We start from the raw sequence: 27003 nt of genomic DNA on the forward strand, positions 1-27003 counted from the left end.
CAGGACTGACACTAGTGCAGTACATACTGCTTCCGCCTCACACCTCCATGGACGTTGGTTCAGCTCTCAGTCTTGTCAATGTCTGTGTGAATCTGCAGAATGCATTTTCTTCTTCATGGCTGCCTTGATCCAAACAGGTGTGTGTATGTGCATGAGATAACCTGCAAAAGACCTGCATTCAATCTGATACTAGTTCTTCATTTGTACAAGACTCTGCCTTATTATGCAACAGTTTCCACATCACTATATAGGAAAAAGTGTGTTCAAAAATTAATGGACTAACGAACAACCACCTAATAGTTTATTTAGTTTGTCTGGAGAATACAATTCTTTTCACTTAAATTTTCTCAATCTGTACAGGCAGGTCATTGAAGTGCAGTCATTCAAAAATAGTATACTGATTGCAAACAAAAAATTGAAACAGCAAAGAAATAAAGACAAGGATTTACTTAAGTTTGCAAAGTCTTAGATGTAAAGTCCTGCACAAAAGAACACACATCTGCAAAACAGCTTGAAGTGTTTTTTTCACACTGATTGTAACCTTTAAAGCTAAGGGCACAGCTCAATTTTGTCTAGCACACAAGCATAACAATGTTTATTTTGATATGCTGACTTTTCCCCTCCCATCGTTTGCCGTTATTAGCCTAGTCTGTGATTGTTTCTTCCAATCTTTTCTCAAAATGCACTTACTGACATTCTTAAAAATGTCACCCCCTCCGTGACGCAAAGTTTCATGTTTAGACTCTCCGACTATAGACATCTGTGCACAAGTAAGCTCTTCTTCACTTGAGGGTCATCATTTTGCATCTTTCAGCAAGAGGCGTTTGCATAGTCCTTGAGTAGAAGGCAACAGAGCTCACTGGAAAGAGAAATGGATATTTTATTTAAAGTCAGTTCTTTACTACTGTGGCTACTGGGCTCTTCAGTCCTTGGAGAAACCAGGCACCTGTCAAAGGTAACACTTTTCTTATGCCTTTCATTTTCTCAGCACCTCTACTGCACTTGTCTATGATCATTTATGAATTAAAGGGTTTTATTACTGACACTGTGAAGCCTAGAATAATGAAGTGATGGCTTTAATGCTAGAACAGGGGTGTCCAAGTCCAGTCCTGGAGGGCTGCAGGGTTTCCTTCTTGCCACTTTATTAAGCAGTGACCATTTTCTGCTGTTGATTGACTTCCATTTCCTTCATTTTAATTCCTTTGTTTTTTGTCACTCAATCCTCTGAATCACTTCTATTTCCCTTAAATGGCAGCCAAACAAAAACGAGATGCTAACAGAGGACCAGCTAAGCTGGGGCCTCAAACTCCAACCAGTTTCTTAATTACAAGCTAATCCTTCTTGTTATTTTTTGTAAATATGGGACAATATGTTTTTGAGACTGGAACAGATCACCATTTCTGAGCCCTTTATCTTTCTTTACTTTCAGATATTGTATGATGGAAATGTTAGCTGGTCATGTGTTGGTTCATTTTGTATCTCATTATTGTCTGGCTGCTAATTTAGGAGTCTTAATCAAAATTAAGGCAAAATAAGTTAATTAGCAGCCAAACTCGTCACTTGTTAAAAAAATATTAGAATGAAAACCTGCTGACCCTGTAGTCCTTCCAGGATCCGAGATGGACACCCCTGCTACTTACTGTTGACGCATCTATCAGCCAATAGCACCAAAGGCAACAATTTCGAACACAGTCAAGCTAATATTTAACAAAACGTCAACAAAGGCTGCTTGTGTTACTAAGCAATAAGTGACAAATAAATGCATTACACAAAGCTCCCAATGGAAATTGCACGTATTTTCGGCCTTTTTTTTTTTTTGTTTGCTACAGGATGATTAAAGCAAAGGAAATTATACTTGCTTTCAGGGTATGTCTCATCAAATAATAAGGTTCATACAAGTTGAATGATCCATTTTAAGGGCATCATTAGGCATTTGGTTAACATTAAGGTCACCAGACGTACTGTACACTGTATTTCTCTCGGCGGTCACATATTTCATACCCAATTTTGGTTTTCTATATATAACTTTTTTTTATCCTCATTTGTTATTTTAAACGCGACTCATTTCTCAGTTTACCGACAAAGCAGTAAAGTCGAACAGCACTTTGGAGCGTACATCCTTCTAGGTATTAAAAATCACCAATCACATCAATCCGGCAATATAAGACCAATCAGATCATTCTGTGTTTATGAGACAATGTTTACGAACTGTAAACTGCGCAAAGCGCACATATCAAGGCGCTTGGTTCTTTGTCGGCTTCTTCAGTCACGTGTTTAAACTGTTAACGTGATAATGCGTTTAAGCTCGTTTAACAAAGAACTTCGAGAGAATTTGAATTCTAGAAAACAGCTGTAGTAAATACTGATATACCAAACATGTAGAAGCAGATGTTCTACTCGTGAATGGTGCATAGATATTAATCAGCACCTCAATACCAAAAACATAAAGAAGTTGAATAGAGTTGGCTAGGAATTGAAGCAGACACAATCCTTGCAGGCGTAGGGCCGTTCACATAAGGTGTTGTTTAAAGTACAAAAGTATTTGTAAAGTACCCTATTACAGATACATGAGCAGTATTGAAGGCTGTATTTGTTTTTTCCCTTCTTATTATGTCGTGTGTATGACACCCGAAGTCCTCGCATCCACAGTGGGGCCGTTCTGTGTTCCTTCTGGGAGATTCTGAATTGACATCAACATCCAATATCGTTTGGATTCTGCGCTATGGGTTCCGTATGTGCAGTTGGAATGCCCTCTCGCATGGCTTATTACTTTAACCTCACACTACTAAGAATTGCCGTCGTGTTAGTTAAACCCCCCTCGCTTTGATCGAGCCTTTTTAGAGTTCATCGGCATTCTGTCCGGGAATATGCTGTCCTGTGCTCAGTACTTGGGGTAATAAAGTTCACAAATTCATTACCTTTTTATTTTATGGGCTTTTTTTTCGCAACACCGAGCAGCAAGGCACAATTCTTGACAAGTTTTACTAAGGCTAGGCCCATACTGAAAATAAACGTCTAAAGATCCCATATAGCCACTATATATATAGCTTGCCCTTGACATAACAGATAAACTAATATTATTATTATTTAGATAATATTTTAAAACTTTTATATAATTTGCTTTCTTGGCTGTTACCTGTATACCATTGTGTTTTAACTTAGAATCTTCAGTACCTGTGCTAGAATGCTGATTATTATTAGGATGTGAAGTTAAAGAATGGCCATTTTCTTCTAATTGCTTGTGTGGTATGGCATGTTAATCCATTTGCTTTCTGTTTTTGTTTTGGATCTTAACTGAATTAAACAGGTTCAATAATGGATAGATGAATGTAGGATTAGTTGGTCAGTTCTAAATTTTAATGATGTAGTGATTAAGTCTTTGAAATTCAAACCATGAGGCTGAGGGTTCAAATTCTGCTACTGACACTGTGTGGTCATGAGAAGCTCATTTTACCTGTCCTCCAATTGCATCTTAAATGTTGTAGGTTCCCTTGAATAAAGGTGTCAGTCAAATAATCAATAATTATTTACAGGATGCTGCACGATGGCACTGGTTTGCATTTTACTTTTGCTGACCTACATATAGGATGCTTTAGGTATTACAGAAGATTAAAGTCAAATGTTTTTTGTGTGCTGTTCAGTAATCACTTTAATTTACAGACAGAAGAATTTAAAGTGTTTATACTGTGTGTGTGTGTGTGTATATATATATATATATATATATATATATATATATATACATACTGTGTATATAATGATGGCAGCTTTATTGTGCAGATCACACTGGGTGACAGTATATAAAATTTTTGTGCAGTGTTTTGGGCTCAAATCACCAAGGGGAACAACCTCCTCGATGAAACAATCAAGTATCTGTGGGGAAATAAAATGGGTACTTATATGTTATTGATGGTATGAATATGAATTACATGTTGTTGCTTTTTTATTTGATATACATAATCTCCGTGTTTTACATATCAAAGTGTCTCATCTGAATGAGTAATTCGATTCATGTACAGGTATTTCCTTGTGAAAATGAGTATGTATTTCAGATGTTCACTAAACCCTAACCTTAAACCTAACAAAATCAGAAACTGATAAACTGAGCAATAATAAATTAAAATGTTAGAACTGCATGTTACTAAACTCTAAAGAACCCATTTTTATCGCTATGGTAACTTATTAGCCCTAAGCCCTTGATTATATGTGATAACAGTTTATTCAGAAGAGTCATGCAGTCAAGGTGCTTGTACATTGACCAGATTTATTTAATAATAAAATGTTGATGTCATTGTTTCTATTAAGCCTGAAGATATATGCGTAGCTATTGAGAACCAGAAATCTCCAGGCGTCCTGTACATTGGCAATCAGCAGTCTGGTGCAGTACCACTCCTGCAGTTTCAGATTTCTGATATTCACAGGTACTATATATTTTATCTGTTTTAAGTGCTGTCTCCAAAGCACATGTTTATTTTCAAAATATTCTTATTGATTGCAAGGAGCTGGTGCCTATTTTGGCAGCATTGGGTGTAGGTATGGACAAACACTGAGCAGGATGTCAGTCCATCACAGGCACACTCTGAGATGTTCCTGCATCATTTCCACGATGTCAGTTCACTTAAGTCGTTTCATTGGGATGGGGACACAAAGAAATGGCAAAGTGCACACAATCAGTTACTTGGCAAGGGTTTTTACCATCGACTCGAGCTGTGAGGCTGCAGCATCTCCCTCAGTTCCACCAATCTTGAAAACACGCATAATTAAAAACGTTTTATCATATTTGCTTTCCGTATTTCCCTTTTAAGAAACATCAGAGGGCCGCCTTGGATCAGTAACGTTAACATTATATTTGAATACATATCTGAACAGATGTATCAAAACCGAGATATGATATATTACAAAAGAAAAATTATATTTACAAATATCAAAGTACGTATGTATGTATTTAGTAACATTTTAAGTTAACCGTATATAGTTCCAGCGAAAAACATTATTATCTTAAGTTATATTTATTCTGTCATGTTTGTTTTTTTCAGAAATAGTCTCAAAGAATATTTCTTTTATACAGTTCTGTTACTGTAACAATAAATGGTATGGAGTTTGCTAGAGGGAGAAAATATATGCCAGGAAAAGGTTATGAAATATTTAAAACAGTGGCAATTAATCTGTAAAGGATTTGGGCAACAGCACATGAAATGACCTGTGTTTACATTAAATAAAAAATATTTTTCCTAGATCTTTTGATGAATTAATTTCTGTACAGTCCAGAAATGGACATAAGTCAGGGTTAGGTGCCTGTTGTGGATATATATAATTACATCAGATTAGTTTAGAGGTGCTAATCTGCTAACCAACATTATGGCTGTGGTAGAAAACTACAAACTACCTTCTGTCCTAACACCATGTCTACATTTAATTTTTTTTTTTAATCCAGTTTTGAATCCTCATTTGAACTACGTACCTTTGACCCTGAAGGTATCATCTTTCATGGAAACATGAGGACAGAGGAAAGCTGGTTTCTCTTAAGTCTACATGACAGGTTTCTACAAATACATCTTCATGAAGGATCATCTTTGATTCGAATCAGCAGTGGACGAGTTATTAACGATGGACATTGGAAGCGGGTATAGTATAAGCTTTATGTTCTGGTAGCAACAATAATTCAGGTATCAAATTTCTATTTTTTGTGTCTCATTGACATCCTGTCAACTTCAGTCCACACAGAAAAAATATTACAAGCAAGAAGAGAAATGGCATTGCTCATTCCATCTCAGTCAGTAACTGGAGCTTAAATACGTAGCTGGTCTATTGTAACTACACTGGATAGATGTTATCGATGTTAATCAGTCCTATAAAAATAGACCAGCATGTACTAGGTTAATATTGACATGAATATTAACATCAAAATCTTTACTACTGTGTGCACATTCCTAAATAAATGCCATTGTGGAAAAAGTAAGAAAATAACAAACCAAAGGTCAATAAAACCGAGTGTTTTATTTTTTCTAAGATCTTTTTTTTCTCTTGCTACTTATTCTACTTCTTCAGAACTGGGCAACATTAGGAATACACTTTAAAAATAAACTTTCTGTAATATAACACAGTGTAAGTACCGTAATGAAAAATACACCACATTGAACATACATATCCTTAATTGCACACCTACTTTTATAAACCTCTCAAACCAACCTTAAGGCTTCCCAGGTTAATACTGGCTTATTTACTGTCTATATGGAACTAATAAAATGTATTAAACAAAGAGTAACAGCAATATCAAAGAGTAGCAATACAATTATCATAAATTACTAATCTTGCAAGTCCTCTTTAAAGCAAAATTGTATTTGAAGTTTGGTTCAATCCGACTCATTTTTAGTCAAATTCTACTCATTTTCTTAAGTTTGACATATATGATGACGCAATTGGTCAGTCAAGCTTACACATTTGTTTTATACTTAATCAATACACTTCAGTTACTTAATTTAATATCTCTGTGCAGTTAACCACCTGCTTCTTCAGCATCTCAGTTTTATTGAAAACATAAAATTCAACAGGACTTCACCGCTTCAGGAGACTTGAGATTAAATCTTGGCCTGCTCAATGCGAGTGTGGAGTTTGCACCTCCTCTCAGTATTTGTCTGTGTTGTTCCTTGGGAGATGTGCTTTTCCTCTTGCATCTCAACGATGTGTGTATTAGGTTAATTGGTGATTCTAAAATTATGAGTTTGTGTACATGCTTTTATATTATTGTATGTGTGCACGAACACAGTGTGTATACCACGCGCACATCGTTTCCCGAAAATTACAAAATTAGCATTAGAAGATCAGGTGCGCGTCATACACGAGGAAATGTAATCCGTTTACATCTTCTGCTTGGGCTCTCGCGCGCTCGCTCGCTCGTGTTTTGAATCAGTTTGGCGTCGTCATTCAGCATGGATAGCAGCAAGCGTTTACGCTCCTTCACGGCGGGAGAAAAACAAAGTGATTTTGGAAGCAGAGAAGATAGGAAATAGGGCAGCAGGTGTAAAGTACGGTGTTCCAGAGTCATGTGTTCGAGATTGGCGACGGAAGAAAGAAAAACTTCCGTCTCGCAATATAAAACAGAAGGGCATTTCGCGGAAAACGTGCCCTAAACGCTTCCTATACAATCGCCACGCGCGTCATACCCGGAGCAAAACAATTTTCGCGAATTAACTTTGTAAAAATTAGGGTGCGCGTCTTACACGAGCGTGCACATGTATCTATGTATGTGTATATATATATATACACGCCATCACTTACTAAAGTGTTTAATTTTTCAGTTTTCTTATAGCTGCAACTTTATTACTTGTATTTAGAATGTAACTTTATTTTGTAACTTGAAGCCTTTTTATAGCTTTTTTGGTTACTGTGTTACTTTTTCACAATTTTATGCTTTTAAGTTTTCTAATACAGATTTATCTTTCATTAATTTTCAAAATATGCTAATTGCATTTTTAGATGACAGGATACACACCCCAGATGGGATGCCAGTCCATTATAAGTTACAGTCACAACTCCACAACCTTGCTCACTCATAATAGGTCAATATATGTTGGTCAGTTAATGTTACCTTGTTGCCTTTGGGATACTGAAAGAAGAGTATCATGTACACACAGGGAAAACCTGCTGATTCTTCCAGGCAGGGTTAAGATTTGAACTAAAGTGATTGTTGTACTGTTGTTGCAAATCTACTAAGTAAAATTTACAATACATGATTAAATATAGCAATGAATTGAAATATACAGCACATACATGATATGCGGCAAGAATATTAGCTGTCAAAATAATACAAAAATAATAATAAATAAAACTAAAATCCATATTATAAAAGCCAATTCCAAAAACAATTGCATGGAAAAATTAGCCCAAACTGCGGCACTAGATGTGGTGAGCAGTACAGGTATATGATATGTACTTGCTATGAAGAAGATCATAAGAATGTAAGCAAGCCTATGTAAAGGCAACTGGTCTGTTCATAGCATGGGTATGACCCAACCAATCAAAATCACCAACTCATGTACCTTATCCATTTTCACACTTTCACTTTCACACAAGTGAGTTAAAAATCTTAATCAGATAGCATGACTATACCCTTATTTCTATACTGGGAGCTCAGGCAGGTGTGCTGACTATCTCAGTATCATGCATTGACTCAGTGACGCAGACTAAATGTCACCTCAGACATTAAGCCAAACTACAGTAGAATGCCATACCGATCACCTGACTTAGAAATGGGCACATGTGGACTAGTGTTTGGTGCTTTCCATACACAAATCTGGACTTGCTTTGAAAGCAGTCTTTTACTGAGAAAAGAATTTATTCTCTGCTTCTATTTTCCTTCCTTTTTTAAATATGGTATTTTAATGATGTTTTAATAATGTAATCTAACACTTAGTAGGAAGGAAAGGTAGAAAATAGGTCTGTTGGCTCCCAAGTTCTGGCATCCTATCTATGAGGAATTGTAAATTAAAAATGCCAAATAGTAATTCTGTAGATTTTTAGTCAATATTGTGATGTATACAAAGTAAAGTGAAAAATCCAGTGCCATGATTAATGAGTAGAATTATATTACCTTAAAACGTAGCAGATGTTGTCGTTGCCTTAAATTACTACCCTAATTCATAATTACTAGTTATCAAAAATAAGTGCCGTATTTTAAACTATACAAGAAAGAGGAATTGAATTAATATATAAAAAGAAATCTCTTAAATTCCATTACCATACTGTTAAATGTCATTTTTCATTTGTCTAACAGCAGTTTTGACAAAAACTGTGCTTTCAAACATTATCTATGATTAAAAAACACCCATGGAAGCATAGGGGTCATTATCTATACAAAGTTAGTTTATTGTGTCTTGAAGCTTAGTGAATCTAAAATTGTTTATTTAACAGTGTACATATACACAATATTATCATTATTTTTTATTTAAAAGATGGCTTAATCTGGATGGCTGGTGGTGTTGACCTTTGGGCATTGTAATGTGGCATTATAATCACAGCTGACCTCATGTGTGCAACTGACATCTTTACCTGTCTTAACCTGTTTTTACTAAATTAGCATAGCCTAAAGTTTCCTTTCTTTAATCATCTTTCTATCCACACTACACCCAGTTAGACTCCATGTCTGACAGCCTCCCACATAACACTAGTACCCAAGGGCATAGATCTACAGATTTGTTGATACTGCAGACAGTATTCTTGTTTCCCTTTCCCCAGATCTCTGTTGCAATAAAAAACTCCTTCATACTCGTGTCAGTGGATAATGATGACATCATTAAGGTGAACCATCTACGAGACATCACCCAATTCCAAGAAGAAACTGGAGTCCTGAAGATTGGCATTGGAGCATTACTGCCCAACATAAGTGTGCCAGTGCATGTGAGTAATCTCTGTAACAAAGCACTAGAAAAAAGTGAATGGCAATGTGTTGTTTTAAATTAGTATTTTATGTCAAATCACTTGTTACTTAATATTGTGCCTTTCGTGGTGAGTGAGACAATTGAGATGGGCAATTAAAATTTAAATGACATAACATTCTCAAAGCCACTTAATTCAATTCAGCATCACAGAGATCTGGAGTCTGTCCCAGTTGTACTAGACACAAGGTTAGAATTAGCCTTGGTAAAGACACCAGTCAATTGCATTGCTTGCTCGCACATCTCACACTGTCAATTTGGAAACACCGATTAACTTATTCTTCATATGTTTAGGGATGTGGGAGAAAAAACCCTTCAAACATGGAGAGGATGTGCAGACTCAACATGGATAGTATCTTGGACATAACTGCAGCTGAGGGGAGACTTTGGATTTGAACCTTCCAGAATATGTTTGACGGTTACAATTGACTTATAGTAGAAAGAATTATGATTCATGTACTTTCTCATCCCCCCAACTAATTCTTGGCTACACCGCTACATGTGGGTTTAGAATTCACATCCAAGATACTAGATCTATGAGGCAGCAATACCTGCTGCCATGCTGTGCTGCCCACATATTTAAACCTGCTGCAGTTAGATTGATGGCTGCTTTTAGACAGATAGATAGATAGATACTTTATTAATCCCAAGGGGAAGTTCACAAGGTTTTATGTTATTCACAAGCTTTTCTTGTAAAACAACAAAAATCAGTTTCAACTTAAAACTGTGTAACAATCCAACTAAACAAAGAAAACTGAAGAAAAGTCTTTTCAAGATCTTCTGTAAATGTCATTCTACAAAAATGCCTATTCTAACTGAGGAAAAGATAGGACACCCTCACATGTATTCCCTCTTAAATTGGCTCAGATCTCACACAGGTATATCACACCAGGTGCACATAATTAGTAGATCGTTACTCTGCATGTTGAATGAGGCTTGCCCTATTTAAACCTCAGACATTTAGTTTGGTGTGCTCCTGACTGTTGAAGTGAGAGTGAGCACCATGGTGAGAACAAAAGAGCTGTCAGAGGACTTCAGAAAAAGATTGTAGCAGCCTATGAGTCTGGGAAGGGATTTAAAAGATCTCAAAAGATTTTGAAATCAGCCATTCCACTGTCCGGAAGATAGTCTACAAGTGGAGGGCTTTCAAAACAACTGCCAACATGCCCAGGACTGGTCGCCCCAGCAAGTTCACCCCAAGAGCAGACCGCAAGATGCTAAAAGAGGTCTCCAAAACCCTAAAGTGTCATCTCGAGAACTACAGCAGGCTCTGGCTACTGTTGATGTAGAAGTACATGCCTCTACAATCAGAAAGAGACTGTACAAGTTTAACTTGCATGGGAGGTGTGCAAGGAGGAAACCTTTGCTTTCCAAGAGAAACATCGAGGCCAGACTGACATTTGCCAGAGATAAAGTTGACAAAGACCAGGACTTCTGGAATAATGTTCTTTGGACAGATGAGTCCAAAATTGAATTATTTGGACACAACAGCAGAGGACATGTTTGGCATAAACCAAACACAGCATTCCAAGAAAAGAACCTCATACCAACTGTGAAGCATGGAGGTGGAAGTGTCATGGTTTGGGGCTGCTTTGCTGCAGCAGGACCTGGTCAGCTCACCATCATAGAATCCACGATGAATTCTACTGTGTATCAGAAGGTGCTTGAAGAACATGTGAGACCATCAGTTAGAAAATTAAAGCTGAAGCGGAACTGGACCATGCAACATGACAATGACCCAAAACATACTAGTAGCAGATTTTCAAGTTTCATCCAAGACTTGATTGGCTCTACCTGCACTGTGGGAGATGGGTCAGATGTCATTGCCCACTTTGATAAATTGCTGGCATGAATAGGTTACCAGTCATCCATGCCATTTCAAATCTGGCTAATATGAAATGTAAAAACATTTTCTTCTTTTTCTGAAAAGATCAGACAAATTGGTATTAATGAAACTGTTTGTGAGGTATTGTATGTCAGGAATTTTGATTAAAGGTAGCAAGTTCAAGTCTGAACGTCATATCTCCCAGCTCTCATTCCCTCGATTCATTTTATATGTCATAACAAATTGTTTAACATGTTTGTTCTGGAGGGGCGAAAAAATTAGTAACAAAACAAAAAATGTAAATTTGGTTACTCTACTCATGAAACAAACTCTGGAGTTTATCAGGACCAGCAGTTTTTAAATGTGCCCTCTTTTCATGCCGTAGTTTAGATATGTGTTGTGGAATTATCATGGGGTTTTGACTTCAATGTGTACTCTCACCTTCTAGATAAATCCTTCCCTGGATGGATGCCTTCGAAACTGGGACTGGGTGAAACAGGATTCCAAGGTCCTTTACCAGACCATAGAATCTTCAGAGAGTCGAAAGTGTTGGGACACCATTGTACCTGGCTCCTATTTTCCTGGCTCAGGATTTGCTGAGTTTGAGTCCCTCTGTAAGATTAGTTTGCTGTTCATCATTATTTTATATGGCTTCAGTTTCACCACTGCAAGATTCACAAGTTACATCAATGCATTACTTTAGCCTGTGATAAAAAATATTTACATTAACTGCAGTTTGCTTCTGGGAGTTTTATACTAAGCCAGTTTTGTCTAGTAGTAAATTATAGGTAGCCAGGGTCTATCCCAATTTTATCAAGTGCAAGACAGAAACCCAACCAAGCTGACTGCCTGCCAGTTTTTCACAGGGCACACTGACTCATGCATTCACACTCTGTCTAACTGGGTAATATAGAGTCACAAATCGATCTAATATGGATATATTTGAGATAGTAGATGGAGAAAACATGCAGGAAAACATGCAATTACTATATAGGCAATGACTTTGCTTAGATTTGACCCCAGGACTGTGGTGCCATGAGGTAGAAGCACTAATACACATAATATTGTTTTATGTGACAAAGCATGGGACAGCAGTTTTTACCACTGCTGCTTCATGATTCATTATTCTGAGTTTGAATCACATGCCCAGATGTTATCTGTGTGGCATTTGCATTTTTCCTAGTTTATGTGTGGGTTTCCCTCCCAAGTGCCATAATGAACAGGCTTGGGTTAATTAGTAATTCTACCCTGGCCCTGTGGCTGCGTGCATATATGATCCCTGCAAATGACAGGTGCTGTAGTTAGGACAGCTTCCTACCTTGCAGCCAGTGCTGCCAGGACGGACTCCAACCATCTACTAGCATAAACTGGAAGTAGCCTGTTTGAGAATGGTACATTATACTGCTGGGTACCATGGTGGAACAATGCTTAATGCTGCTGCCTCATGGATTCAACATCCTGGATTTGATACCAATGCCTCTTTGTTGTCATCTGTATGGAGTCTGCATGTTGTCCTGATCTGCATGGATTTTTCTCCCACATTCATAACAGTGTTCAGGTTAAATTAACTGGCAATTCCAAACTATCCCATGTAGATGGATGGGAATGTGTGAATGAATTAACCCAGTGATAGGCTGGCATCCTGTCTACAGGTTATTACTGTGTTGTGCCTAGTATTGCCTGGATATGCTTTAGCCTCCCAAAACCCTGAACTGAGTTAAGTAGATTTCATAACGTTATGGTATAGTAAGGAGAATATTATGTATCATGCACACATCAGGAATGATCAATAAATGGGCACCAATCCATTGAACGACCAAGACAGAATACAGCCTTAACAAAATAGTTTTCACATTTTGAATATTATACTTTCCACACATTAATGTATGGCTAGTCATTACTATTTGGTGATGCTGCCATGTTTTTAAATTATATCTGCTTAATGAGCAACCAGATCTCTCAAAGACAAATATTAGTGGGCATCTTGGTGCCAGCAGTGCTACATCATGGATCTAACATCCTTAGTAACAATTCTGCACCTGGTTACTGTGTAATTGTGGGTGTTTCTCAAGGTACTTCAGTTTTTCTCCCACATAGCGAAGACATGTGCATTAGGTTAACTGCCAAGGTTAAATTAGCACTGTCTGAGTGTATGTGTGTTAATGTGCCCCCGATGGGCTTGAGATTTGTCCAAAGTTAGCCTCTAACTTGTGCTCAAGCGTTTCGTATAGGCTGATGCTACACTAGACTGTGAACTGGATTGAGCACGTTATTGTACTAGATATTTTTTCATATATATTTTTTACAATGTGATCATCTTCAGGCAAAGTGACTTGTTTAGCATCACAAAGTGAATCGCAGATAGGTTTTGAACTGGCAGCCTTATTGAATATAATCAAATGCCTTAGTAACTACAAAATACACTTAAAAAAATGCTAAGGCGGTTTTAGGTGATCAGCTTTCCAAAGATTTACTTTCTAGGATAACTTTTGGCCCACAAAAGCTTTTTTTTTTTTAACATCACGTTGGCATTTCATTTTACACATCTTCATTGTCATCTTGCAAGCAGTGTATGCTGTTTCATCATCTGAAAGTTTGTACACTTTAGTTTTTACAGACATGTCTTACTTATGGTAATTATTAACATTAGTGCAATTTCACGTTTTGATGAGCAGGGAAGAAACCGTAAAAAGTCTGCGAATAGTTTAGGTCACACAAAAGGGCAGTGATTGTGACTGTTGTCCACATTCATTTTTTTTCATTCCTTTTTTCAGTTTTCCACACAAATCTGAGTCAAGCAGAAGTAGAAAACTGGAGTCTGACTGTCGAGCTGTCCCTGACGCCTGTCATTAGCAATGGGGTCTTGTTTGCTGTGTTAGATTTTCAAAGTAACCTGTCTTTTTCTCTGTGCCTAAATGAAACTCAGCAGGTAATGAACATACTTGTTTTTCATTTATTCACTCAGAGACCACTACGTTATGTAATATGTTCTCTAGCAGCTTTAAAAAGAATATAATTTAATTTCCTTTATGAAATGTGTATTTTTCAGTGACACATTAGTTATGGTAGGCACAATGGTTAGTGCTGCCATCCATGCTCAGGCAGTAGGATTCAATTCACTGCTGCATTGTTGTTGTATGTTGTCTGTTTGTTCTGTGGATTTTCTATAGGTACTTTTGTTTTCTCCTGATTGTGTCAAAATTTAAAATACGACACACAAAGCATTAAATTATTCAACTTAAAATCTTTTATCGAGCACATCTATCTTATTTAATATTGTCCAAAATGTATTCAGGGCAAGATCCAACCAGCGAATGTTGCAATTGAGTACCAGTTTCACTAAGCCACATGTTTTGGGTCTGCACCAAATTAAAATCATTCTGGACAAAATTTTTTAAATGCTGTATTTGGTGTAAACATAGATGGGATTAAGGTGGAGAAGGACAAACAAACTGTAATTGCCTTTACTTCACTACTAGCAAGTAGACTTATCTTGCTCAGGTATAAGAATCCTAACTCTCCTCTTTCAAGGCAGTGGGTAACTGATGTTATATACTATATGAAAATGGAAAAAATCTAATTCTCAGTTAGAGGATCTGTTCAAAACCTTTTTTAAAAACCTTGCAGGACATAGTCAATAACATTCTAGAATTAACCATTTATATTGGGGGGGGAAAGACTCCTTTCTCTCTTTACTACTCTCAAAAGTTTTACTCTGGCTGTCAGCAATACTCTTTCTCATGGGTGGGGGTTGATTTGAATTTAGTTTTGTTAAGTTTTGGCTTAATTGTATGGAATGTTACGTTTTTAACATAATTTTATATAAACTCAATAAAAGATCCAAAAAAAATACCACACATCAAGGTGGCCTGTTATAGGTGAGTGTGAATGTGTGCACCAATCTGTTTCCATGTGATAAGTTTGGCTCCTAGTATGTAATAAGTATACCCTAGCCTGGCTACATTGTAACAAAGAAGGGGGACCATTCAGGCTGACATCAGTGTTATTTTATGATGTATAAGCATCACTTGCGAATATTTTAGTTTTGCTTTTATATCAACATCAGGAATGTGCATGGTGTGCTTTTTCTTTTCTCTGAACATTCTTTGAAGCTAGCCTTGAAATTCCTTATCACATTCGGTCGTTGGGTGCTCTCTGTATGGAGTTTGCACATTCTCGCCATGTTCGTGTGGGATTCCTCAAAGTGCTCCAGTTTCCTACCCTCTAAACACATGCAGATTAGGTGAATGGTCATTGCTAAATTGATCCACGTGCATGTGTTTATACATGTGTTTGTTTGACTGTGATGGATCAGTGCACTATCCAGATGTTCTTTCCATCTTGTGCCCAATGATTACTAGGATAGACTCCAGCAACTCCATGACTCTTCTCTGGATAAGCGGGTTACACAAATGGATGGATGGACATTTGGTCCTCACATTGAAGCCAGAACCAGTGCCCACCTATTAATGTCTCACAGTTTGTCATGTGACCTGAACAAAGCTTACTTTTCCAGTCCATCCATTATCCAACCCGCTATTTTCCAGTCTGCTTTTTTAAATTCTTGCATTATTTGTAGTACTTTACTTGTCCGTCTTCTGAGAATGAATAACAAGCTGAAAGTGGGCTATACACAAAAGTACAAGCACAAGTAGCTTGTAGAAATGTTGGTCAGTAACAAAGTGTGTAAATATATAGGTGAAGAGCAAAGAAGTTGAAAGAAACTGAATAAAGGAATGTCTGTCACCATGTAAAACTGTATTTGCTTACCCATTTTTTCAACCATCATAAAAACATCAAAAACACATTTTATGGCATTTATTTTCAACATACCTTTTATGTGAGTATATCTACAAATAACTGTCACTTTAGGCTTGATATAATCATTGTACAGGTAATGGTGACTTTAGAATTTTTTTGCTTGTATAGGTGAAAATAGTCCCAGACAATCAGCCTTGTCATGCTTCCAGTTCTTATTATAAAAAGTTTGAAAATATACGCATAGGATTAAGTTCAGGTGCGTTGAGGGACAATAAGTGATTTGAAACATAGCTACTTCAAAGAATGAATTATCATGTTTGTTTATGTAATACAGTATTTTAAAACAGCGAGTTATGTTCAGAAGTAACAGTGATAATAAAATGCAATTACATGCGTTAGAAAACTACATTAAATGCTTGCTTTTTAACAGTACTTTGCAATGGAGTTAAACATGGAGCACAAGTAGGCTTTTGGTGGCTCAAAAGCTTTCATAGACAGCAGTCATGTAAAAATGGCATTGATTGATGTTCTGTTGTTAGTTGTCGGATTTGGAGAGTCTGTGACTAACTGTTCAGATTTCATAAACATAACATTTATAAGAGATATAACCGAAGAAGAGTTAAAATCTGTCTCAAGGCAAAATTGTTGGCTGTGCAGGTCAATGATGGAGAGCAAGTCTGGAGCTTTGCCAGTAATTTAGTGTTAGAGAGAGGTACTGACTCACTGGATGTGCAGAGGGCAGCGAGGTGCCACAGTTGTAGTGCTGCTACCTCTTAAATGAGAGATTGGGATTAGGTCCTAGATGCTCCCTGCATGAGGTTTGCATGTTCTCCCTATGCTCATATGGGTTTCCCTCTGGGTGCTCTGGTTTCCTTAAACAATCCAAAGATATGCAGGTTAGAGGAACTGGCAATGACAGTTGTGTGTGTGTTTTCACCCTGCGATGGGCTGGTGCTTTGTCTAGGGATTATTCATTTTTTGCGCCAGATGCCGGCTGGGATGGGCTGCAACTTCCTCGTGTCACTACTCTGGACAAGCGGGTTTAGAACAAATGGATGGATTACTGGACTCAAACTTTTACTAATGTTCTAATTGAAGAATTAGATGGATGGGATCGGTGTGCTTTGTTGTTCTGAATGGCCTGTCATCGTCATAAATGTTCTGATATTCTAATAGATATATGTGCAGAGAATGGTGTAGCATACTGTAAATTCTGAGTACATGTTTGTTTACTCTGTTCTTATAGAGAAAACATTAAATAATTCCTATCTTCTTTCATTTCTAGATGTTTTTTTTCTTTTAATATTTATTTATCTTACCCCAAGCAGTAGTAAAAGTGAGCAGATGTACCAATGGTGTGGATTGTGTGCTTGCGCTGTTCACCTGGGATTTGACTAAACTGTATGGTTTAAAACTCCTTCAGAAACTCGGTTGAGGGCTGAATCTTGTTTCTCTCTTTTTTTCCTTTGTATTTCAATTTGTGTTTTGTTTTCTCTGTATTAATTTTGAAGTAAACTGTACTACCTGTTTTGTTATTTGTTTGATTAAGCAGTATACCACTGTAATTTTATGCTTATTAAAAATATATATATATATATATATATATGTATAAAACAGTAAAGTAGTCCATTGTTGAAGTCAAAGAATGTTTCTCTGTTTTAAGATAGACATGTTGCAAATTTGTCAATGCTTTTTATTGAGAGATTTTGAAATTCCAAACATTTGTAAAACACACTGTATTTTCAATGTCTAAATGAAAATGAACTCTTCTGACAAATTTCCTTGAAGAACAACTGTGCCAGATTTCAACAAAATCGATTTTCTAGAAGCAGAGTTGTTTCATGTAGACAAACAAATATGTGGAGACAAATGAATCGATTGAGCAGAGCTCAACAGGAGTGCTGCAGATAAAACTCGTGAATTTGTCAACTTGAATCATTACCAGTGAATGAGAACTGATGATTCTCCCATTCGTCATACAAGTACACAGAAATAACTAACAAAGTACATATATTTCATGGCACATTTATTTATTCATGCTCACATATGATTTTATTTATATGTTGCCACATGTAATAATACACTTTTGTGTTTATTTATGTTGACCATTTTTTAAGCCACGAGACTGCTGAACTAACCACTGTGCCATGCATTTTCCTCTCATCACTGTTTAGGAGTTTTGAGGTTGGGGGACCCAACCCTGACAAAATTTGCCTCGAAGCAGAAAACAACCGCGCATAGGTGCCTGTTAACTTTAGATTGACTGTTTATCCCGGCATGTGGGCTGTGTAAGAAGAAGTTCATTTTGAACATACAGACTTCCTACTCTCAGTGGCTGAATTAGGGTTGAAGCTCAAACTGTAAGGCTACATAATGCAGCATCCCTAACTACTGCTCCTGGTTTTTTTTTATTTTAGTTGGTGGCCCTAACTATTTTTGGAAAGACTTTAGAGTCACACGGCTTGCCTCCCAACTTGTGTTCCGGTCAAAGTCAGGAGTGGTGCTTGACTTTGGCAAATAATACAGTGTCTCTTAAAATGGCTGAGACAGAAGAAAAGTGGATTATATCTGAAGGTGAATTTCAGCAGCTACGAGAGACATGGGAGCATCCAGACTCTGTAATTTATCTTGGAGGCCTGCCAGGTAAGCAATGCAATTAGTAACTTGTCCAACAGAGTTAGATTTTCCCAACTTATTATTGTGTATGCTAAGTCTGATAAACATATTACATAACCACTAATAATAGATTTTGGGGGCATTTTGTTTCTTGTCGTATGCTCACATTATATGGTGATAAGTGTATTTTGCACCATCATCATTTTTACTCCGTTTATCCTGGTGAGGGTCAGAGCAGGAACATGCTCCCGGGGAATTGCCAGACCCTTCCACAAGACATGATCCCCTCAGCATGTCCTGCATTTTCTCTCAGTCGACAGTGCCTTGTACACATGTGGCAAGTATCCACACCTCTTGATTCAGAGAAGCAGCTAAGCTAGAATATTCTCTCATTTCATTATAGCTTACCATTGTATCATACCTGATACAGAAGATGCTATATAGAAGAAAGATTTATATGAAAATATTTAAGTGGCCTTGGTAAACTCAGGTCTTTACTGTAATGTTAATTTGGCAGATTAGTCAACAGACTAAACATGTCTACCAAGTACCACTTAAGAAAGTTTTCTGTTCTGACATTTGTCCAGTACAGCCTCATAAATTCTAAAAATATATTTACTTCGTTATTAAGATACTTGCTGGTCTGTGTTTTCATTTAAGGAACTTGAGTTTGGTTGCTTCAGATTGTATTCTTGTGTGGTTTATGTGATGTTGTGCTCTGTGCAAAGTGCTAGGTAAGAATGTTTACCATAAATTTTATTTTTTTTAATATGACCACATGAAATGTGTATGTAGTTATTTTTAACTACATTGCAAGCTATTCTTATACATTATACTATATATTTGAACAAAATTACATCATGTCTAATAGTTACCAATAAAATGTATAGTTGCCGTTCTCTGACATTGCTTACATTCAGCCTAGTTCTTGCTTGGTAGGTCTGGAATTGCAAATCGCTGACACAATTTTTCACATTTTCACAGAGACAATGTCTGCTTCCAGCACCCGTACGTCCTACTTTCATGGTTGTGTGCATGTGAAGATACAAGGGAAACCTATAGACATGGACATGGCCAGGAAAAAACACAGTGATATCCGTGCTCATAGCTGCCCTGCAGTGGCTCTCCATGTACTGGAGAACAAGTGAGGGAAACCTGCATGATGGAAGCTTCCACAGGCTCTTGAAAGGCTTCAGAGATACAAGGACATCCTTTGGAAGAAATTAATCCGTTTCAAAGCTTTTTATTGTACAGGCCACATGAGTTTATTCTACTGTTTACAATGAAAGGCATTATAATACTTAATATGTTCAATTACTATATGTAGGAGTATTAGTATGAAAAGGCATAAAGAGCACCCTATATCAAGCAGGAAGGGGAGCCAAATAAAATTAAACCATAGCAGGACTGAGGATGGGGACTTCCTTCTGTAAATGAATCAGTGACTTGCATTCAGCTGCTGTGACTTTATGCCACATTTAGGAGAATTACATCTGATACAGTCAGAAGTCTGAATGAAGTCAGAATATTAGCTGTTTAAGAACATTCACTTTTACATTTCACAGTCAATTTGGTTTATCTTTGGCCTGCTGCTTTGTGTTATTTTATTGCTCACCCTGGCTGGGCTTTTTCTCACACCAGATGATGTTGTCCTTAGAGAGTTGCACATACTGCCAATTTCTGTAGCGAGTGGCATCCCATAATGCTGCCATCAGCATGCCAAAATGTGGAGCTTTTGTTGACTGGCTGAGCATACAGGTATTAATTCTAACCTAGTGCTCTAATTGTACTTCTTTATTTCATAAGGTTCATCCAGAAATACGCAGTGAGGTCTTTTCACTCCACAAAGGAGTTAAGCCAAGGGTTTTTGCAGTTTTCCACTGAGAATTTGTTTTCTTAATCTCACTTATGATTTTACTGCCATATTTTCATGTTTGTTCATTTTTTTTTTGTTTTGCTATTAAGCAACCAGGAGCAAATAACACTTAATTTGTTTTAGCATTGAGGCTACTGCTCTTCCATAGTTGTCACTGTGGCATACTGTCCTGGATATATAAAAAATGTTTTCCACTTCATAAAGATCAGCTTTGTTGTATTTAAAGGAATAAATAGTTATTGGCTTTGAAATGATTTATCTCCTTCTCTACTCTTTTGTATTCTTTTAGTCTCAATTTTCTTGAACGGTTCCATGGTCCTCTTGTTTGAATCTTTCCTTGAAATTTCTTAAACTGTCTGGTTGGAGTACCTTACAGGCGCCAGTGTTTTATTCTGAAACTATTTCCTTCACAGTTACTAAACGTAGAGGCAGGCATGTCAACAGTGCAGCTCATTTACGCAGTTTCTTTGCAAGTGAAGAGCAGTAACTGAGTTGTTTCAAAGGTACTACATGTGTATACTTACACTTCACATATTAGGTGAATTTAAAAAAAAAAAAGGTAAATTATCTCAAAATGAACAAAAGTAAACTGTTTTTGTTGGACATCTTTAAGAAAATCTCAAAATTCAATGCCATCTCACGTGTATTAATGTGGTGATTTTAGCTCTGTTGCCAGTGGCTTTGTTAACGTTGTGTTTTAGAGACAAAGGACAAATTTAGAAAAAGGATGAGAAGTGCAATTCCGTGATGCAAGCTCTAGCAAAACATCTACTCGAGCAACAAAATGATTTTGTATTAAGATCTATGAAGTTTGTGAATTCTATTGTTTGTTTTATCAAAAAGGTCAAACATTTTGAAAGAGGGTTGATAAAGCTGTGCATATACTGTACATTAATATATCCACCTATTCTCAAAACTTGCTTAGTTCAGCTTTCCTAACTTATTTGACTCCAAAGAGATTATTTTTAAGTCTACAGTTCTGAAATAACTTGTTCAATTTAAAGGGGGAAATATGTGGTTTTTTTCTAAGAAAACATGCAGTTCATCTGAAATAGATACAGTATTAATGGTTTAGGGATGCCAAAATCATAAATCCCTTTTTCTGCCACTTTAGCATATTCAGGAGCATCCCGAAAGAGTAGAATATTATTGTAAAAGCATTAAATGCTAAGGGTACGTGTAGAAGTGTTGCCTCTCTTGGCAGGAGTCCCATTTACTTTTGCTATAAAGCTGTGTGTGAACTCAGTTGGTTTGCCATGTTTAGCAGAGTGAAGATATGACTCTTTCATTTTCACCTTTCAAATTTTGAGTTAGGTGTTGATTAGTTGTGGTTTTTGTAGCGTGTCTTGCTATGGTGCATCCAGTACACTGATATATACACATTGAACACTATAAATCTGCAAAAGTACTTTCGTTTACTGCTTGTTTTTTTATAGTAATAAAACAACAATATGTTGCAGGCCTTAATATAAAATTAATGTACTGTGTGTGCTAAAACTGCACTACTTTGAGTTTACATCTTCTAATTGAACTGATTTTTAGGCAGCTAAATCATTAAAACAGAAAATGAGGAAATGTAATTAATTGATTTGCTTTACATGTGGTTTTTATTATTAGATTAAATGGTAGCTGACAGAAATATACATTGTTTTCTGAACTTTGCTGTTCTTTTTGATTCTACCCACTTTAATAACAGGTCATTATAACAGACTCAAGTGAACTACTGTAAGTGCATGTCATGAACATTTCTGGAGATCAATCACAACATTCTGTTGTGTTTTGTGTCAGATTTTGTTTTTTGAATACTCTCAAAGTATAAAAAACAGTTCTTCACTATGAATATGTCATATAAGAACACCATTGATGATTCATGAAAGCTCCAAAAAAAGTAGTTGACATATTTTAAAATATTGCTTTTCATTCCTAAATGAAACGGTCTTTGACTGTTTGAAAGCAGCAAGCCAAATACAGGAAATTCAGTAATTACCAAAGTGTAAAGCTGATTTGAAAGGGCCTAATACCCGAAAAGACTGATTAGTTTATAAACCATAAAAACATAAGTGGATACATGAATGTCACTGTAGCTCAGTCCCTGTCATGACAGCATTCTTAATGCCACCTAGTGGAATGAATATTACAGTCAAAAGAGGCTACCTTGTACTTTCAAACGTCGAGCTATACGATACCCGAGTTTACATAGGTTAAACATCTTAACTATGGTTGAACCAAAAAGCAGCTGTTTGAGCAATAACAGTACCAGTTTCATACCTACACAGATTATATATAGCTAGGGAAAATTGAGAGTCACTGTTGCAGAACAGCTCACATATTTCAATACCTTGTTTAAGAATCTTGCAATCTATTTATACAAATCTCAGAGCAAGCTTCAATAAGGATGACACAGACAGGACAATGACAATGCGCATCCTGTTTCTGAAGCTGCTTTTTCCATTCCTCTTTACTGGAGAGGATGCCAGTCCATCATAGGATGCACACTGCCAGCTGACCTAACTGCACATCTTTAGGATGTGGGCAGAAAACCCATGCAGACATATGGAGAAAATGCAAAATCCTCACAAATGATAATTTGACAGGGACTCAAAATTAGGTCCCTGGGGATCTGAGGCAGCATCTCCAAATACTGTACCACCCTGGAGACACTATGAAGTAAATAAAGCTGTATGAAAATGAAGCACTGGTAACTTGCAACCTTATAATGCAGGTTTTAAAAATGGATTGAGGAAAGTGAAGTAGTTTGCACCAGGCCCCACTGTCACCTATTCCACTCCTATAATCTTGCTTGTCCTTTACGAGGGTTGGGCACAAATGTCTTACTTAACTGAACTACTGACTTGCAGGTGTAGATCTTAAAGGGAAGTGAGTGAGTACCCTGAATCTGTCAAAAGTAATTCATGTCAGGCTGCACTAGCATATCTGCATTCATTATTGTGCAAAATGAAAGACTGAAACGGCACCCTTGCCTTAGGTGGCTGTTGTATATTGACAGTGCCAGGAAGCAAAATCAAGGGCAAAAAAAAAACTTTGTGGACATGGCCAAAAACAAGTGGTGTACACACAGCCCTAGCGATAGCTGCATTTGATCTTGTTCAGAGTCGAAGGGGGGACTGCCACTTCCATCATTATGGCTGGCATTCTAATATCTAACTCTTTTCTGCTTGTACGTGTGGCATCATTTGCATCATGTTATCACCAGCTTTGATACAGTAAGGCAGAAGGTGTTTGGCTTTCAAACAGAGCCATTATAAGGCAGAGTGGTGGCTGTCAGGCTAATGATTTGTGCTGGTACCTGATTCTACTCCATTGAACCCTTGAGCAAGGCCCCGGGGTGCTGCCCAATGGCTGACCCTGCACTCTGACCTCCGAAGGTCATGCGATAAGACAATTTCCCCTCTGGGATTAATATAGCTTACCAGATTTCTATTTACCCATGAACCTTTTCAGGTGAGCAACAGAGCTGCACTACCAGACATAGCTAAGCATTTATAGGTATGAGCTGTCCTATAGTAACTATGGATTTTTAGCACCTGAATTTTAAGTCTAGATGGAATAAATATACATCGGTCATATGGAAAAAACACAAACTGATACAGGACCTCTTCCCTAATACCCTTGATGAGCCATCTTAGAGATGAACAGGCCCTTAATATAACATTTCTGTTATAACATTCTTTACTTCCTGCATTCCAACAATTATTTCATAGATTTTTTTGGGGGTTTACTCTCTGGTCCAGATCTTGACGAGGTTCTCAGCTTTTATTTCCCACACATTGATATAGTAAAGCAGTCTGTCAGCAGTATAATTCTTTTTATGATTCTTACTTTGTTGTAACATGTGAATGACAAAAGAAGGTAAATCGTAGTTGCAAACACTGCTTGCAAAACAGATCATGCTAGATACCCACTTCCTGTACCAAGCATTAAATGACAAAGTGGAGCAAAAGGCGGCGAGCTCAATTCAGCCTTCGTGCTGCCTTTTATGCTTCCGGGAGTCTGATCCTTAGTAACCGCTGCAGCAAAGTGGTGCATTGGGTTCTGGAAATAAGAATACAAACAATGGCATTGTAAAGGAGACTATCTGAACAAGTAATAAGCCTGTTAATGTTTCAAGACTGGAAAGAGAATTTTTGTCAAATCCATAATTACTTCAAATATGTTAATGCGGGTGAAGCGTATATGGGACGGCACTTGACGTAGCACTATGTGGGCAACTGAGACAAGAGTATTCTGTCAATTTGGGGTTGACCACTTGTCTAGTCTCTGACTAAATCAGGAGAAAGTCACTGAGTTTCAGAGAGTTTGTGTAAAAAAAAAATCTATTATCTCCAATAATGTTTCATTACTGTAATCATATTAGAAAACAAAAATGATAAAATGAGACAAAATTATCTTCATATGGATTATACATTGGCTGTAGTAGATAAAAGTCAGAACAGTTTATTGTAAATCCTCCACTTACAGCTTCTTGTAAAAATGGGGCACTTGGGCAAAGTGCTGGAGTGTGATTCTGGTCATCAGGGCTTTGCCGGGATGGTGGGGGGTCCATCAGCTTTGTAGTTAGATCAGAGCATGAGACATGTTCTCTCTGAGGACAAAAGCAAAACATGAAATCCTAACCATTTAAATGTATTGTCTGGAGGAATGGGAGTGTCATCTGCTTAGAAGGGGTCAGCACAGCTCACAGCCTGAAGCAAGCATCTAAAGATTTCTTGAAACTGGTGTGCATCTCCTCCCTGGCCTGTTGCCTTCCTTTTATACATTTGGATTTTAAATGCATACCATTTTCATTAATTGAAAATGTTTTTCTTCTGCAATATACTGGAAGTTTCATTAGGAGCAGTTCACTTACTAATAATTATATCAATTAAGATAACTGAGAAATAGCTCTCAAAGACAAATTAGTAGGGACAATTGAGAATGACCTCCAGTTGTATTCCACATGTACTCTTTCTCACGATTATTATAAGTCTGGCTGATGACTTTATCCAAGGCCACAAGGCCATGAGTATATTTACACATTTTGTTACATTTGGAACACAGGCAGGTTAAGTGACAAGTCTCAGGGAGTCCATCTTGCAATACTTCTAGTAACCTGGCAAGACCTATGGACTGCACTCAAAATCTTGAACGCTTCTGCACAACAAATGAAAATTCCGTGATGATGTGCTTACTGAATTGTGCTCTGTAACGCTACAGGCTTTTCTTAAGATTGTGTGTTCATTTCAGATTTTGTCTGATACTGCCAGTGCACTTTCATGAAATAATGTAGCAGGATCAATTTCACTTGCCTTGTCGGGAAGCCAAAGTATATGTTTAGCATATGGCAGTTGATTTATTACTGTATATTATTAGAAGTCTTCCCAGGCTAGGTGCTCTCTTGGAGACTCACCTATTGATTACCATATCTAGCCTTTTATCTTCGTATTACATGTAGCATTATTTGTAGTCAGCCAAACATTTAATCTGTTTTCTGACTCCACTTATTTACGTGAAGAGCTGCAGAGGACCAAAGCCTATTCTGAAGGCATCTAATGTAAGGCAGCAGTCCACTGCAGGGTACACTCACTCACAGCATCTCACCGGACCAGTTTACAGCCCACCATTTAACAGGGACACTCTTGCTGGGGATAGGATGGCCTGGCCTGTCTAACTCTGCATGTTGCAAACACAAGAATGAACAGAATAAATATACTGTATGGTCAGTTACTGTGTGAGTGAGTGGAAAAAACAGCTTAGGAGATAAATTTCCTTACCATATTCCTCATGCTGCCAAGCACTGCCGTAGTCAGAATGCCAAGGAAGAACGCAAGGAAATTTAGTATGATTAACAGCCAGATTTTCATATAAAGAGAGAGAACATCCTGGCAACTCTTCACACCCACATATTCATAATGATTATTCAGGTACCCGCCACTGTGGAAAAGAATAACACCAAATATTCCTTTAGCACCTCCGTCAGCTGCTTAAGTGCTACTGAACTTCTGTGACACTGCTGTTTGTAAGAGTTTATCCATACTGTTGAAAAGGCAAATGACGCTGCAGTAAGGTGTTATCTGTCCCATTCTCATGTGTAGCAATGTAATGTAAAAGTGGAACTACTGTTATATAGTGCCTTTCTTTATCTATCTATCTGTTATATATTGCCTTTATCTATCTATCTATCTGTTATATATTGCCTTTATCTATCTATCTATTATACAGTATAGTGCCTTTTATATCTGTTATATAGTGTCTTTCAGTATCTATATATCTATATATGTCTATCAACCTGATCCTAAACAAATTCACATTTACACAGCAGATTTCTAGATTACATTTTCTGAGCTTTCTGAACTGTTTTTGTAGTTAAAAAAATCATTGTTTTAATACACAATTTTCATCATGCATTCCCTATTGTTTTTGTATCATATATTTGAAGAGCTCTGATGTAATCTGTAATTTATAGCTCAAACTGAGAAACACTTAAAAAAATAAGG

General features: G+C 37.1%; 2 protein-coding genes across 2 annotated transcripts in view; one reads left to right on the forward strand and one right to left on the reverse strand.

The window, feature by feature from the left end:
* Positions 1-219: 219 nt before the first annotated feature.
* LOC120536752 (transmembrane protein 255B) overlaps positions 220-27003 on the reverse strand; it is a 41680-nt gene continuing 14896 nt past the window's right edge. The window contains exons 7-10 of the mRNA XM_039765257.1: positions 26281-26440; positions 24987-25112; positions 24433-24562; positions 220-859 (exon numbers count right to left, since the gene is read on the reverse strand). Coding sequence (XP_039621191.1) covers positions 783-859; positions 24433-24562; positions 24987-25112; positions 26281-26440 — 493 coding nt within the window. The 3' untranslated portion in view covers positions 220-782. The remainder of the gene's footprint in view (positions 860-24432; positions 24563-24986; positions 25113-26280; positions 26441-27003) is intronic.
* On the forward strand, positions 853-21086 carry LOC120533371 (vitamin K-dependent protein S-like). The gene is made up of 8 exons (XM_039760227.1): positions 853-955; positions 4303-4418; positions 5432-5621; positions 9232-9393; positions 11705-11870; positions 14031-14185; positions 18435-18660; positions 19618-21086. The coding sequence occupies exons 1-8, from the start codon at positions 872-874 to the stop codon at positions 19779-19781; spliced, it is 1263 nt and encodes a 420-aa protein (XP_039616161.1). The 5' UTR covers positions 853-871; the 3' UTR covers positions 19782-21086.

The sequence above is a fragment of the Polypterus senegalus genome, chromosome 1, assembly GCF_016835505.1.
Source record: "Polypterus senegalus isolate Bchr_013 chromosome 1, ASM1683550v1, whole genome shotgun sequence".
Taxonomy (NCBI): Eukaryota; Metazoa; Chordata; class Cladistia; order Polypteriformes; family Polypteridae; genus Polypterus; species Polypterus senegalus.